The sequence below is a fragment of the Salvia hispanica genome, chromosome 1 (assembly GCF_029641045.1).
Source record: "Salvia hispanica isolate PSC_SH4W2 chromosome 1, Shi_PSC_v1, whole genome shotgun sequence".
Taxonomy (NCBI): Eukaryota; Viridiplantae; Streptophyta; class Magnoliopsida; order Lamiales; family Lamiaceae; genus Salvia; species Salvia hispanica.
In genome coordinates, this window is record NC_142692.1 from 35295450 (window position 1) to 35311822 (window position 16373).

General features: G+C 36.6%; 3 protein-coding genes and 1 long non-coding RNA gene across 4 annotated transcripts; 2 read left to right on the top strand and 2 right to left on the bottom strand.

Moving 5' to 3' along the window:
• Window positions 1-626: 626 nt before the first annotated feature.
• On the bottom strand, window positions 627-2829 carry LOC125220807 (protein FAR1-RELATED SEQUENCE 5-like). The gene is made up of 3 exons (XM_048122941.2): window positions 2198-2829; window positions 1207-2081; window positions 627-1162 (listed from the first exon to the last, which is right to left on the bottom strand). The coding sequence occupies exons 1-3, from the start codon at window positions 2827-2829 to the stop codon at window positions 627-629; spliced, it is 2043 nt and encodes a 680-aa protein (XP_047978898.2).
• A 2575-nt stretch (window positions 2830-5404) lies between these two features.
• LOC148933684 (uncharacterized) lies at window positions 5405-5984 on the bottom strand. Its single transcript, XR_016136323.1, has 2 exons — window positions 5928-5984; window positions 5405-5692 (listed from the first exon to the last, which is right to left on the bottom strand). It is a non-coding gene; the product is annotated as an uncharacterized LOC148933684 (long non-coding RNA).
• A 2010-nt stretch (window positions 5985-7994) lies between these two features.
• LOC125220051 (protein S-acyltransferase 21-like) lies at window positions 7995-11867 on the top strand. Its single transcript, XM_089056765.1, has 11 exons — window positions 7995-8166; window positions 8245-8306; window positions 8818-8931; window positions 9012-9138; window positions 9246-9454; window positions 9584-9652; window positions 9784-9855; window positions 9937-10065; window positions 10165-10245; window positions 10364-10570; window positions 10966-11867. Exons 2-11 carry the CDS (start codon window positions 8262-8264, stop codon window positions 11749-11751), a joined length of 1839 nt encoding a protein of 612 aa, XP_088912891.1. The 5' UTR covers window positions 7995-8166; window positions 8245-8261; the 3' UTR covers window positions 11752-11867.
• Window positions 11868-12846: 979 nt separating this feature from the next.
• Window positions 12847-16028, top strand: MLO9 (Seven transmembrane MLO family protein). The gene is made up of 15 exons (XM_048127928.2): window positions 12847-12969; window positions 13159-13216; window positions 13282-13526; window positions 13617-13733; window positions 13802-13859; window positions 13956-14047; window positions 14128-14202; window positions 14291-14379; window positions 14469-14518; window positions 14595-14635; window positions 14717-14890; window positions 14972-15007; window positions 15074-15141; window positions 15226-15286; window positions 15609-16028. The coding sequence occupies exons 1-15, from the start codon at window positions 12847-12849 to the stop codon at window positions 15903-15905; spliced, it is 1584 nt and encodes a 527-aa protein (XP_047983885.1). The 3' UTR covers window positions 15906-16028.
• The last annotated feature ends 345 nt before the right edge of the window (window positions 16029-16373 follow it).

A 16373-nucleotide genomic window follows, 5' to 3' on the forward strand; every position in this document is an offset into this window, starting at 1 on the left:
AGGTTGAGCAGCGACGAGCGGTTGGCGGTGTTGAGCAAATAAATTGAATGATAATATGATCGTCTTGAAACATTGAGTGGGGTTGTGTCTTCATACATGACTTCACTTTTCTCTTGGTTGCTTCCGCTGAAAACATGAACTTCTTTTCTTTTGTTTGAGTTGAACTATTTCATTATTGTTAGAATATCAAGACATGATGTGTTTTGGAATTCATCAAACCTTTGTCATTTTGAGCATTAATTGTGGTATTCTATCCTTCATTGATTTTCTTGATTAAGCCGTTGACTTATTGCTTTAATAGTTCATTAAATACCTTGGTCAAATCCCTTTAAATGAAACCCTAGCCTATGTTCTTGTCGCTTTTAAGTCCGCCTAGGTAGCGATCGCCGTATTTATTAAACCCTAAAATGTCGGGCTGTTACAATGTCAGTCTCCTATAATAATTCTGAAAACGTAGTAAGTACTAAATACAAATAATGTAACATATAGATAACAATAATGCAAAAAAAACAATTTATAATGAGCAATCATTTCAAAAACCTTGTTCACAGTGGGAAGAAATCGACTTAAATACTGAGCATAAAACGCAAAACAAAAACAAATAATGCTGTTATAATCAAAATACATCAACATTTCCTCTTTCTCTTACGCAGCTCATTCTCCGTTTCAAGCTCTTTAAGCATTGGACAATTTCCAGAGTCGTGATGGCACAACTCATTGCACGCCTTACACCGTCTAAGGGGCCTAGTAGCATCCTTGATAGCCTTTTCTCTCTTGGAAATCAGACGACTAGCGGAGCTGCTCGCGTGCCCCTTCGTCTTTACCACATCCGGAGGGTGGACCTCACCGACTTCCGACCTTTCTATTCCATAAAACTGTTCAATCATTCGCCTCTTCTCAGAAGCGGATGTTAAAGGAGTTCCAGCTTGAAGTGAATTACCAAGTTCCTCCAATCCACCTACGAATGCACGAAGCACATCAATGTCCGTCTCAAAACGACGAAGAAAACCATAGAACAGTGAGAGCCCTTGCTTTGAAACTTTTTGCCTTTCATCAACAACGGACTGTGTAGGTAAAGTCTCATGAACATGTCCATGGATAGCCTTAGCTAGCGGAGTCTTCATCCATCTACTTGCACAGTAGTTATCCAGAATCTTTTTCACTTCATTGTTCCGGAACAAAAAGAAGACATGGCTGCACAGATACCCCTGCCTACTGAATAGTTTGCAATCACAAGAATATGAGTCGTCGTCCTATCATGTCTCACAAAGTAGGAATGGCGAAGGTTGTCTCCAAGTTTGTAGGTGTCAACACGGTCTGTAGATGAGAACCCCAAAACGCGGCATCTGTCATTTCCCTCAACAATCTCCTCTTGTATTTTCTTGAACATACTATCTGTGTACAGAGTAGAAGCATGTTTCTCGAAAGGCAAAGTAGTGGCCAATATAGGCAGGGCAGTAGCGTCTTGGTAGTCCAGCTTTGTTCTACTATTCCGCTGAAAATCCACAGCTTGGTTGAAATTCAAGTAGAATTCGGCAATGTTGTTGCGTGGCTTCGGGAAGTTTTTATAGAAGCTATTCTTCGACTCAGATATCGAGGTGGTCCTAATCATCGAGCCCATTGGGAAATCTCTGAAATACGCAGGTATCCATAATTGCCTATACTCGTACAACGTCTTGAACCAACTGTGTTCTTCTAGGCCATAACGCTCAACTACTCCATTCCACTCTTCTTCGAACTCGTCGGGTTCAAGCAGGTCCGACCAGACACATGCATTGAACTCCTTCTTGAAATCTTCGTCCCTCAATAACCGACCAGGAACTTTATTGGCCAACTTATGCATGATATGCCACATACACCATCTGTGGCGAGTCCCGACAAGAATCTCTTCAATAGCCGATCTCATCCCCAAATCTTGATCTGTAACAATCATCTTCGGAGCAACCCCCATACATTGGACAAAATGTCTAAACAACCATGCAAAAGCGCATGTCTTCTCGTTGCTTACCAAACCAGCAGCGAAAGTTACTGGTCGTCCATAATTGTCCATTCCCGTGAATGGCGCGAAGATCATACAATACCTGCATAATATAAGCCAACATAATTCAAACAAAGGACATATATAATGCTTACAAAGTAAATAGTAATGCATACAATAATGTACATATTAAAATATTATAATGCACGACAGGTATACCTATTGGTGTTGTAGGTGGTGTCAAAAGCCACAATATCACCGAACATGTGGTAATTCCTCTTCATTAAACCATCACACCAGAACAGAGCAACCAGCTGGTTGCTAGCATTAACCTCGTACTCATATGTGAATGCCTCGGACATCTCCTTCTTCCTAGCCATATCATCCAACACCATTTGTACGTCAATACCATGAGCGTATGCTTTGATGTCTCGTGAAGCATTCCTTATATCCCCAACATTGCAGCCAACGAGCTGAAAACCACCGAGAATTTCCTTCAGCACATTAAACGTGAGCGTGGGGCCTATATTAGCCTTTGAACAATCAAGAATAAATTGGTGATGTACGTCGTCCAACTTTCGATTGATTGACATAAACTGCTGATGCTCTGTCCCAACCATATAATGGTTATGAACCTCGTTGAACTCCTCGACAGTATAACCTGAAACTCCTCTGTCGGAGAAGAACTTGAATGAGATACTGGCTTTACAACCATACCGCTTGGATAGCCGTCGACGTTTTATCGAAAAACCAGACCGTGCATTTGCTTGGTCATCCTCGCTCGACTTCTTGTTGTCTTCCCTGTTGCATACCACGTTATACCAAGTAATTATACCATCGATTTTCCTCATTTGTGATTTGCGCGTATCAAAAGCAACAGCACGGGCATACACATCGTAGAACGTGAAACCAAAATCTAGTGATTTGAACTTCTTCCCAACCACAGGCTTCAAATCTTTCGAACAGTCAGGTACAACAACCACTGCACACAATCACAAAAACAAAATCTCAGCTAACATAAACATTATGAACAATAAAACGTGCATTATCTATCTAATAATTTAAATGATACTAAATCTACATTATCTGTATCTAATAAAACAACACCCTAGCCACCACGTGTCTAAACCATTACCAAGACAAAATAAAACTTGAATTATTTATTCACAACTGTACATTATCTATTAATGAATGAACATTAAGATTATCAAATAATACAACACCCTAGCCGTCACGTTTCTAAACCCTAGCCCATGCAAAAGAAAACGTGCATTATTAATTTAATACTTTACATTATAACCTTAAAAATTGTACATTAATTTTAACAAAAAAAAATTCCTTGCCGGCCTCAATTCTAAACCCTAGCCGACCCCATAAGCAAACTCATGCTCCTTGTTAACGTCAGTTATGGAACTAGTACCAATTAACAGATAAAGAAAATCGAAAAGGGTTGCGTTAATATGTGTGATTTGGGAATTAATGAAACGTTGATACAATAATCAAATACTTTTCGAAAAAATTTACCTTCTTCCATAGTTGAAGCATAAGCTTCGTCCATTGTTGAAGAACCACCTTCTTCCATTGTAGTAAAGATAATCTTCCCGGAACTCTCCAAAAAACAATTCTATAGACGATAATTACAACCAATGCAAGTTTCGCACGATCGCACGATTTGTTAAAACAAGAATTTTCGAGAATGAAGAACGATGAAAGATTAATCGCTGCAAGATGAAAGAGAATGGAGAATGGAGAATGATGAAAGAGAAGAAACAATTCTGTAAAGTGATGAAAAAAACCGCTGCAAGATTTTGTGAGGGAGAGAATCATGGACTTTCCATAACCAATGTTAATGCTAATCCCCTAAACGCCCTTTTCTATTTTTTTAATTAATAAAAAGTACTTGATCAGCCACAATTTTCGGCCATTAGATCTTAAAAATGGATGGTGGAGATTAAAAAGGAAAAAGCATAAAAGATAGGAAAAGTATATGAATACATCCCTATATATATCTGTTTTGTACGGTGTAGATATACTTTAATTATTTTTATAACTTTAAATTAATACTAGTTCGATTTATATTTAACTTTTTTTATTTTCCTAGATTCTAAGATGAGAAAGTAACTGCAAGATTATTTTAAAGGAATGCAATTAAAACATAAACTAAAAATAATTTATTGATTTGATATATTAGTAGTAAACATTGCTTTTGATGTTATTACACACATCACAATTGCAAGGAATAGGATACGTGCAATATCCAAACTCAATTGATTCATTATCAAGACGACCTGCAAAATAAAATAAGAGAAATTAGATTTACGGGCAAGATCGAATTCAGGTGGGGTCGATGGGGTTGAACAATCTTATAGTACTACAAAATGTTAATTTTAGTTAATGTCATATTCAACTTCTAGTTTTCAATGTTGATAAATTTGTAAATGATCGATGCCATAATGGATACATGTTGTTCGAGGCTCGCCTCGACGATCAGGTCACATATTTCGACACTGTATTTGAACATGAAAAGGAGAGTTTACAATGATGATGTGACAAAAGCATAACAAAGATCATTGCAAATTTGTTCATGGTGTGAGACTAAAATATAGTGCTTGTTTGTTGTTACTTTCTTTATTCTTTGGGAAGGTTGTATATAAGTTGAATACTATATTGATGCATAACGGTTGCATAAAAACAAAAGATTATAACGACTTGTGGTTTCAGTTTTAAAATAGTCAATTAACATTAAAATAGATGTAACAGTCACATTAAAGTTTATGGATTTTAAATAATATGTAGATACTATAATACATAAAATTTGCTGGTCTAAAATACAATAATAAATTTATATACGTACTACTATATTGGAAAATTGTTTCATAAGAATTTTATTCCATGGTATACATAATTCTAACTTTCTAAGTTTCGTATATGGTACAAACGAGTATATCCTTAATTTATAAAATGTAATCTGTATTTTCATAGAAATTACTTAAATTTTTATATGTGAAATTAATTATTTACAAATTAAAACCTTATATTAGATGGAATTGAAGTGATTGCATGAGGCCCAAATGTTGAATACAACTCATATAAATATTATTAGCTAGCCCAATAAGAAGTATAACAATAATTTTGTTCAAGAAAAACTTATATTCACATTCTTAATATTAACAAAATAAAATAAACGTAACTTCGATTTATTTAATTAATGTAATAAAACAAACTAATCTAACAAATGGAATTGTTTACAAATATATTCATGAATATAAATTTTTTTCAATCGGGACTCAATATTTTAGACGCAACTATAATATTTATGAATAAATAAAACATGGATTCATCTTCAATAAGATAAAATCAAAAACCTTAAACAAATATATGAAAGTAAATAAGTCGAAACAACAATATATAATAATACTATAATAATGAAATAAATAACAGGCTTCTAATTTTATTTTTTAATCAGATAAATATGCCTCTTTGCTGTTATATATCATCATTATTAATTAGTACTACTCCACTCCACTAATTACTAATTAGCACAAGGATAAGTACAATTACAAATATCGGTAGCAACATTGCAATGGCCTTTAATTCCTCCTTTAACCTTTTGTTTGCAGAGTGAATTGCATATATCATCATTACACACTCCACAGCCACAAGAAATTTGTTGTATGCAAACTCCAGCATTAATTATTTCATTATCATTGTCACCTAAAAAAAATTGCCATTGTTAAAAGCTAAACAACATTTTACAACTTTCCTAGTAAGTTTGCTTTTCAAATCAAAACAACATTTAAATACTACTACTAACTTGCAAAAATTTAACTAATCTCCAAAAATTTATTTTTGTTATTAGAATTTTCCTATAATTTTAAATTTATTGGCGCAAAACACTCTTTCTAAGAGAATAATTCACATGAAATATTAATATAGTATTGAAAATTACCTCTACAAAATAGAACTAGCGATAGAAGTATAACAGCTCTTGCAAAGTTGTTCATGGTTTGAGTCTTAAATTGAATAATAAGTTGATGAATACTTATTTATAGATGAGTGCCAACTTGCTTTCTTTTTAGTTTATGTGGAGAGGATAGCAGCAAATTTAATGATTTGGCCTTTAAATTTGAAAAGGAAATAAATATTAAATGAGAGTTATCACTGGCAATAAAGTAATTATAAATATTTATATAATCCCATTAATTTTTATACCCCAAAACATCATCCTAACAAATTTATTGAGATATGATATAATGTAGTGATGTTGGTATGGTGGTTTTACACGCTAGTTTCAAAATTTACTTTTGTGTTGATTTCATTACCTCTTATCCTTGTTTTGTTTTATTCTAAAAATAAAAAGTTTTATATCATTTTACTTATTTTGAATTATTTCCATTTTGTGTTATTAAAATAATTTCTTTAACTTTTTTCATGCATCATTTTATTTATACAATTAAATTTCTATAGCATTACTTCTTATTCTATTTGTTCTGTTTTAATCTAATAATTAAAAATAGATGTATTATCTTTTTTGTTTTTAAAAACAATTGAAAGAATAAATTTATATTCTTCTTGTGGAAAGTCTTAATAAAAAAATTACTTTTATATTATTTTATCTTAATTATATTCACATCTATATGTGACATTTATAATTAATAAAATATTTATCAGTTACTTTTTTTAGATAATTGAACTTTTACTTTAATTATTTGTTCACAAGGTTAAGTAAATAAAACTTCGCTCAAATATTATATTCTAAAGATTAACTTATAGTTTATGTCAAAAGATTTATATCTGAATTATATGATTTCTTGTTAAGCCATATATTCGCGTCAATGCAAGACATTTATAATTAAAAGAACGAAAAAGTTTGTTCGAATTTTCAAATTCCTATAACTATTTTTCGTACCATCGAATCTAAAATTCTGGATCCACTATTGGTAGCAAGAGGAGGCGAAAACCTTCTACCAGGATGATTATGATTTATGGTACTTGATATATTTCCAATGAACGTGGATTAAAAGTATTGGTTTCACAAAGAGGTAATTGTGACCAATGAGAATTCAGTGTGGTGGTCCACAGAATAATGAACCGGTAAGAATTGATCGAATACTACATACTCTAATGTCTCATGTCGGTTTTGAGGTGATACTCCCTCCGTCCGTGAATATCAGTCATATTTCTTTTTTACACGGATGTTAAGAAATATTAATAAAAGTGAGTGAAAGAAAGTTATTGGAATAGGAGTATTATTTGTATATATTAGTTAAAAATTATATGTGAGTGAAATGAGTTAGTAAAATGTAACCTCTTTATCATTTATAGTAATTATGAATTGAGACTTCTATTCGCGGACGGATCAAAATAGGAAAATGAGACTGATATTAGTCGACAGATAGAGTTATTGGTGTGGAGTTTATGCCATCCACAATGGTTATTTTGAGGGCAGTTACAATAAATTATTTCAAGTCGAATTACTTCGAAAAAATATGTAGACATGGACCTAGTAAGAGACAAAAAGTTTATTCTAACTTTGTCAATATTTTCATACGCAAATTATGAATCGCAATCCTTTAAAATAAGCTTTTAGCTTTATGGGCTTTGACTTTTTAAAAGTAGAATCTTTTATTATAATACCCAAATTTAATATAGATTATTTACCAAACAAACATATCTAAGTTTAATAAAAGATTAAATAATTAAAGTAATAACTAATTATGATGCTTTTAATTTGTTTGTTGTCATCATTCTTAACAACTTATAAGTTGACGACACATTAAGTAAATAAGTAAAATTTGCTTTACTATTTACACCAGAAAAATAAGTTAATTAGTTTATTTCTCTATTTGGTGCTACATTTTGGGGTGAAAAATAAAATGTTACTCATTGACCATTCTTTCTCGAGAATATAGTAAATGTGAAAAATAAATATAGAGTTGTTGAAAATTTTAAATGAAGAAAACAGTCAATATTTGTATTTATATATTCTTTTATTTTCCTCATCTTAATGCAGGCTTGATTGCTCGATAATTCGAAATGCATAGCCCTAGATTTCTGAGTGAAAAAATAACTGAATGGGTCGTGTCAAAATGACATTTTTGCATATGGGTCAGCATTAGAATCTGGTGAGGGATATTGGAGTTTGTGGGTTCAGTTATTAGTACAATTTGCTTGAGAGGAAATACAAGGTTACTGCTATTTTGAATTATGTCCCATTTCTTCATATCTCTTTGAATCTGGCATTGTTAAAGTTTGAATTTTTCTAGACACTGCTTTTGAAATCATGGCGAGGCGTCATGGGTGGCAACTCCCTGCTCACTCCTTTCAGGTTTGAGTTTTTAGTTTTTCTCTTTCGTTTTGTTTGAGTCCTTTTTCTACACTGTGATTGGTTGAGATTTTTTAATGTAGGTTTAATCTTTTGTTTGGTGAGAGTTTGAATTTCCATCTGTACTTTTGTTTGGTGCTGATATTTACTGTGACATGCTTCCATTTTTTGGGATTGTTGTGTTGATTTTAGTAGTTTCCTTGTTGCACTTACAGAACTGTGATTTATGATTTTGCAGAAATTTTTATTGATATACTCCTTATTTGGGATTTTGGATAATGCCTTTTTGAGCAAGTTTTGAAAATGATGCTTGAAGATTTTTCTATTTTTTGCCTATTTATATTGTGGGAAATGAAACTTAGCTGAAATCTGGTTTGATTGATGTATATTGATTAATTTTCCAGTGCTTATTGGCTGAAGCTGCAAAATTAGTGATTTTGATGAATTTTAGTGGCATTTAATGTAAAAATGATTTGGATATGTATCTTGTTAAATCTTTTCCTTCCCTATGCAGGTTGTGGCAATAATGGTTTTTTTCCTATTATCCGTTGCTTTCTATGCGTTTTTCGCTCCTTTTTTGGGGAAGGAAATCTATGAGTACATTGCTATAGGCATCTATTCTTTTCTGGTAAGTGTGATTGAAGCTCAGTTTTCTTCTTTATGTTCGTTTGAATCTCAACTCTTAATCTCGGTTCAACATTTGTCCAGGCACTCTCCGTATTTATACTTTATGTGCGTTGCACGGCTATAGATCCCGCTGATCCTGGAATTCTCATTGAAGCAGACAGTGACAAGATGTCTCCGTGCACATCTCATGGGGGCACGGAGTTGACTGGTAAGTAACTTGAAGAGATGAATATACGGAGTGAAGGGTCTCTTTACAATGACCATGTTGCTAGTTTAGCCTAATCTTCTAGTAACAGCCTTGACTGTCGTGATTAGGTACGTTTTCTGCAGCTGAAGAGCCCGGTAAATTCGTAGGGTCGAAGAATGGTGGAGCATCTTATGAACATGATTCAGGTTGTTGTTCGAATGTCGGATGTTGCCTTTGCTATTGCCTTGTGAAGGAGGATTGTCGCAAGTATGAAAATCATCTAGAGGAACTAAATGACGAGGAGGAGGCTTTGTTCTGCACATTGTGCAATGCCGAGGTATGCCAGTTGAAGGCCTATTTAAGGGGTTTGGCAGTTTGCATTAGTAACACAAAATTTTGGGAGTAATTTATACGATTGATTTCTAAAATGGCGGTAACAATTGCTGATTTAGTTTCCAATTCTTAGGTTCGCGTGTTAAGCAAACATTGCAGAAGTTGTGACAAATGTGTCGATGGATTCGATCATCACTGCCGGGTGAGTAAAAGAGGTTCGAATTCATTTGATAGATAATCATGTCGTCTACTACTCTACTATGCTCCTATAGATTATCAAAGTAATGTATGATGGATCTTAACTGTCGTGATTGATGTTTCCGATGCTTGCAGTGGCTGAATAATTGTGTGGGCAGGAAAAACTACATATCGTTCGTTTGCTTAATGGCTGCAAGCCTTGCCTGGGTATGATCTTCGCTACTCCTGCTTGTATAGCCGATCCTGTTTCACCACTCGTCCAATTAACATATGCATTTTTGGTTCCAGCTCGTATTCGAAATCACAGTGGGGATTGCCGTGCTTGTTCGTTGTTTTGTTGATAGGAAAGCTACTGAGGTCGCAATCGCTGACAGGCTCGGAGATGGATTTTCTCGCCCTCCATTCGCTACTGTGGTGGTATATTATTACAACCTTTTATATTTTATCTTCGTTTATGTAATTTGCTTCATTTATTTTGCAAAGATTCAATTGTCGTCATGTTTGCTTCCTTTCCAGGCTCTGTGTATAGCTGTTTCCTTACTCGCGACTGTTCCTTTGGCAGAGTTATTCTTTTTCCACATCATTCTTATCCGAAAGGTGGGCCGTGAGATTTGATCCTTATTTGTGCTTCTTTTCTTGGCCTAACGAGACTCGCTCGTGTGTCAAATTGAAGGTGGCTGTGTAGTTATGGTATGTTCTTTTGCCTTTTTTGCAGGGTATAACGACGTATGAGTATGTCGTTGCCATGAGGAGCCAAAGTGAACCCCCCGGACCTTCTGTAGACGGAGGAGATCTGGAAAGCTTACCATCTTCGCCAACAAGCTCTGCTGTGACCGCCATTAGCGGTAAAAGCTCCATTGGAATGGGTCTGCAACGTAAAGGCGCTTGGTGCACTCCACCGAGGATATTTATGGATCATCAGGTAACAACGATGCTGAATTTTGACCTCGTTTTCGTGCGTTCCATCTAGACATTGCCGATTTTTGGTGAAAATGAGGTGTGTCACATACCGGACTTGAAAACTCGTCTTAATACTTTGCTTGTTTGCGTTTTATGATTTGTTCGGTTATTAGGGACGCTACCTTCGTGTGAAATCCGATTAGAGAGTACTAAGCGAATTTGTTCGTCTCTTTCGAAATACTTGAGAATCTGTGATTCTTAAATGAATACTCGAAGTGTGATTTGTTGTTTGTCGTCGGATCATTTATCGCGTTGAATGTTGAGTCGGTTGTTCGCCATCCGATCATTTGTCGTGTTGATTGTGGAGTCAGAAAGCTTGTTGTTTTTGAAGTTTGTTGTTGCCTTGTTGGTTTGCAGGACGAAATCGTGTCTCACCTTGAGCCGGGTCAGGTACCATCGACTGTCGATCCGGATCACGTCGTCCAACCCGACAGGGGAAAAAAACCGTCACAGCGACCCATCAGAATCAGCGCGTGGAAGCTGGCGAAACTGGACTCCCACGAGGCGATCAAAGCCGGTGCAAAGGCCCGAGCGTCGTCCTCCGTCCTACGCCCCATCGGTTCCCGACCTCATCCGTACGACGGCGACCACTTGTCGAGCACGACCATGAGCAGCCCTGCTAGCACGAGACACGGATACTATGAGACCAATGCTCGAGCGGGCACGTCCCGGTTGTCGCCGGCGAAGAGCTCGTACCCGCCCAGCCGAAGTGCCAGCAACCGGAGCAGCCCTCTCCCCGCGAACCTTACGCCTTCGCCGATGGGGCAGCACTCGTCGAACTTCAACCAGACGAGGAACAACAACAGCAGCAACAATAATGCGGGACCCGCAGACGGGGCAAAGTCCTCGGTGTTCTGGGATCCAGGGGCAGGGAGGTTCGTCTCGTCCGCGTCGAGAGGCGTCGGTGGTTCTTCTTCGTCTGCGACGACGGAGCTCACGTACTCGGGCCAGTCGATATTCTTCGGAGGGCCGCTCGTGAATGAGCAGATGAACAGGAGCCGGCGCTCGGCCGGGGCACCACAACGGAGCTCGACGGCGAGTTACTACCAGCAAGGGAGATCGCAGCGTGGAGGGCAGCTTCCTGTGTTTGTGCCGAGTGATTCACAGCAACAGCAAAACCAATATTCTTCTAATTTAGATTAGCATTTTGATTAATGTTTTCTGTTACTAATATTCAGCAGTAGAGTTAGATAGTTACATTTATCATAATCCCTTTCACATGTCACGTCAACTTAATTTTGCAGCAAAAGGAGAAATAGTATTATTACTAGTACAATGTTTCAAAAATCATGTTAAAATTACAAAATTATGTTATACTACTAACTCAATACTTAATAACTCAATACTTAATTGCTAATTACAACTAAATAATAGCCATTAGATATTCAAATTAAAGGTCTAGATCATCAACCCTGAAATGTCAATATGATCAACAAAAAACATTAATAAGGTCATAGAATTAATTCCAAAAAATATCAATAGGGGTATTAATGTCAATTAACTGCAAAATTAGTTATAACTAACTTTTAAAAGAAATCCCAAAACTTTAAATTCATATAACATATGTCAAATTAAAGATAATTTTATAAGGATTCCAATTTCAAAAAAAATTCGAAAATTTTTAATTTTTTCGTACAACAGAAATGTCAACATACTATATAAAATATGTCAATATAATACATGTAGAATGTCAATATAAGCAATGAGTTAACATTCTTAAAGCATTGTATTGACATTCTCAAAGCATTGTATTGATATTTTTGGAACATTATATTGACATTTTCATCCAAAACTCTAGAAGTTTTTTTTTCTTTTTTTATTTAATTAATAAAAACGAAAAATTACACGTGGCAAATTGTAGACCACACATTTTCTAAAATCCTATAGTCTTAAATTAGTTGTAGTTAGCAATTAAATGATGAGTTAGCAATTAAAATCGCCGACTCCCCTCTCATTATATTTATGTTTTTTGTAGTCACATTTTTCCTTTCTCACAGTGGCATTCTCGTAAGTAAACCCCAACTCCACGCCCCAACAGTTGACTCACCCGGTTCAGTTCTGTTACAACCCCCTTGAACCGGCCTTGCTCTTCCCTTCAAAAAACTCTTTCAATTTACTATTATAAGATAACATGCCAAAAAATGATTCTTTCACATGGATTTTTACTTGAGAAATCAACAAATTTGACTCTTTTTCTTTCTTTCTTTTTTTCTTTCCTTTTGTTGGTGGATGTTGACTATGGGCGGAGGCGGAGGAGGGAGGGAGCTCGACGCCACCCCCACATGGGCAGTGGCGCTCGTCTGTTTAGTGATTATTGTGATCTCCATCATATTGGAGAAAACTATTCATAAAACATCACATGTATTTTTGAATCCTTTTTCCTCTTAGAGATTTTTTTTTGTGATATGGTCTAGTTTTCATTGGCCATGATCATAACATTTTTGATGTTTTTGCAAGAAAATTATGAATCATTATTCCATTTTCCTTCCACATCAAAATCTTCTATTGAAATGTTTGTTTTCCCTGATTATTTTTTTTTGGAATTTGCAGGCTTTTGAAAAGAAGAAGAGAGTTGCATTGGTTGAAGCTCTTGAGAAAATCAAAGGAGGCAAGACCTCTCTCTCTTTCTCTCTTTGAGTTACTCTACTTCCGTTTCTCATGTGCAATCTGCAGAGCTTATGGTGCTCGGGTTCATATCCCTACTTCTCACGTTCGGGCAAACTTACATCACGCAAGTCTGCATCCCCGAGAAAATCTCAGAAACAATGCTGCCATGTGAGTTCAAGGAGAAGAATTATGAGGAGGGTGGTGCGGACGCAAAGGCTCCAAGTCAGGAGGCGGCCCATCGGAGGAGGCTCCTCTCGAACACACGAAGGATGTTAGGAGGAGGTGGTGACTCAGGCAAAGGCTGCCATGATGTAACAACGCCATCTTCTTTCTCATATATATATGTGACAGATTAATTGATCAAAACAGTAAAAATAAAGTTCATGTTTTGAATTTGGTAGGGATATGTGCCTCTCATCTCTGTAACTGCACTTCATCAGCTCCACATCTTCATCTTCTTCTTGGCCGTGTTTCACGTCTTCTACAGCGCTATAACCATGATGCTCGGGAGGCTCAAGGTACGCCTAACTGAATCTGCACAAATCTCACTCTTGTGAATGTCTCACTCATGTCTCCTTTGGTCTAGATTCGAGGATGGAAGGAATGGGAGAGACAGATTGCAGAGGAAACTGATGGAGCTTCTGGTATTTCAATTCTTGTTTTACGACAAAAAGGAAAGAGAAGTGATCAAACCAGTTCATAAACATGTGTTTGAACTATGTTTTCCTTGTTGTCTTAAGCTGATGCTGCTAGATTCCGGCTTACACATGAAACATCTTTTGTCAGAAGCCATTCGAACGCATGGATGGAAAATCCCATCATATTTTACGTAGTAAGGATAAATTTTTTGCAAGATTTCTAAGGCCCTTTTTGCATCAGCTCCATTGATGAGTGTGGAAGCCTTGTTTTTAGGTCTGCTTTTTTCGACACATGCTGTATTCAGTTCAGAAGCCGGACTACTCCACTCTTCGCCATGGATTCGTATCAGTGAGTTTTTATGATGGAAATGTGATGAGCTTGTGAACATTTTAGAATTATTCTTGAATGAATAAAGTCTGCATATCTATATATATAGGTCCATCTGTCTCCTGGGACGAAGTTCGACTTTCAGAAATACATCAAGAGGTCGTTGGAAGATGACTTCAAAGTGATTGTGGGAATTCCGTATGGTCGTTTTTTCTACAAATACCATTTAAGATCAGAAAATTTCATAGTAAAGTTACATGAGTAAACGTTCGTGTTGCCTGTTTCAGCCCGTATCTGTGGATGATATCAGTTGTGTATCTGCTGTTGAACGTCAAGGGTATGTACGCTGTTCCTATTCTATTTCAAACTCAACATTGATTTTTCGTCACACGTTCATCTGCAATGTTTTGCAGGAGGGCAGGTTATGTTCATAATGTCGATTTTCCCCCTACTGGTAAGGCAATGGCCTTAGAAAAGCATGGTTTCTTGATCATTTTACCAAATGTGACAGAAGCTGACTAGTTGGTTGATTAAGGTAATCTTAGCAGTTGGCACGAAGCTGCAGTCGATCATAACACAGATGGCAATCGAGATCCAAGAAAAGCACGCGGTAGTGCAGGGCATCCCGCTTGTGCAAGTCTCTGATAGGCATTTCTGGTTCAGCAACCCCAAATTAGTCCTTCACTTGATCCATCTCACCCTCTTTCAGGTTTCCAGACTCGTTCCTCGTTCTCTTGAGGCACGTTTTCTTGATCTTCTTGAGGCTGACTGCGTTTTCTGTTTCTTGCAGAACGCATTTGAGATCACATTCTTCATTTGGATAACGGTATACACCCTCTCTCCCCTCCTCACTCTCTCATGAAATGGCCTAAAACAGCCTCTTCTGATGCAGTATGAATTTGGGCTGCATTCATGTTTTCACAAATACTTCCTTCTTGCTGTCATCAGAGTTTGCATAGGGTAAGTCCCTCGTTTCCGTGTCACACCAAACGTGCTTGAACGAGCTTTTATTCTGATAAACGGACCTCAAAATCTTCGCCTCAGGGTAGGCGTGCAGATCGTCTGCAGCTACATCACTCTCCCCCTCTACGCCCTCGTCACACAGGTAACACAAGAAACTCTCCATTCACAGTCAAGAAAGAATTTTTTTCAAGAATTCAAGAATCCCACCAAAATCTTGGCCTAATATTCTCCAAACATGAAGATGGGAATCATGGGATCACATATTAGTTCAAAAAAAAAAAAAAAAACAGAAAAATGCAAAATGCAAAATTTCAAAAATCTCACCAAAATCATGGTCTAATTTGATTCAAACATGCAAAAAGATGAAATCTTTAGGTGTGATCACACATAAGTACCCCCCCAAAAAAATCAAGAATCCAAACAAAAAATATGGCCTAATTTACTTCAAACTTGCACCTTTACAGATGGGATCACACATGAAGAAGTCCATCTTCGATGAGCAAACTTCGAAGGCGCTCATGAGCTGGCACAACAAGGTGAAGAAGAAGCACGAGCACGAGCACGATAACGACCATGTCCCCGTCCGCACAAAGAAGCTAGGAGAGAGCGACTCATCACCCGACCACTCTCCAAAGCACCCAAGCGTCGGCCTGGCTGCAGGTGAGGCTGCCTTTGTTGTTGCTGAGTCGAGCATTGAGATGTCCGATCAGGACTCGCCTAAGGAACGGATGACCGAGATAGATCTGCTAACGGGGCCTTGATCCCCGACGCTGTTCATGTAGGAGGTAGAAGTCATAGCACAAGAAGGTTAGAATAGGCTTGCAAATGTAGTTAGTACTTAGTAGTAGTTGTTTAAGTTCAATTTTTGTTACAATTCTTTTAAGGTTTGGGAAATCACACATTCCTAAGTGATAATCCAAGAATCTGTTGTGATTGAATCAGTTGCATTCTTATCATTCTTCTACACCTCTTTCATCTTTTGAGCACAGACAAATCCTGCTTCATATCTTTGCCTAATTTTATTAGCATCTATTTAATTTGTTAGTGATGATTCTGAAAATAACTGTGAGCTGTTTCAAGATGGGATTTTTATGAGTTGAAGATTGCCAATTTAGTAAGTGTGACATCTGATAAATCAGTAAAATTGCATTTTATCTCTTATTAATATTCTCTTTGTCTATTACAAATGATCTTAGATATTGTGTCATTTTCATCCCTAGATGAGTTAT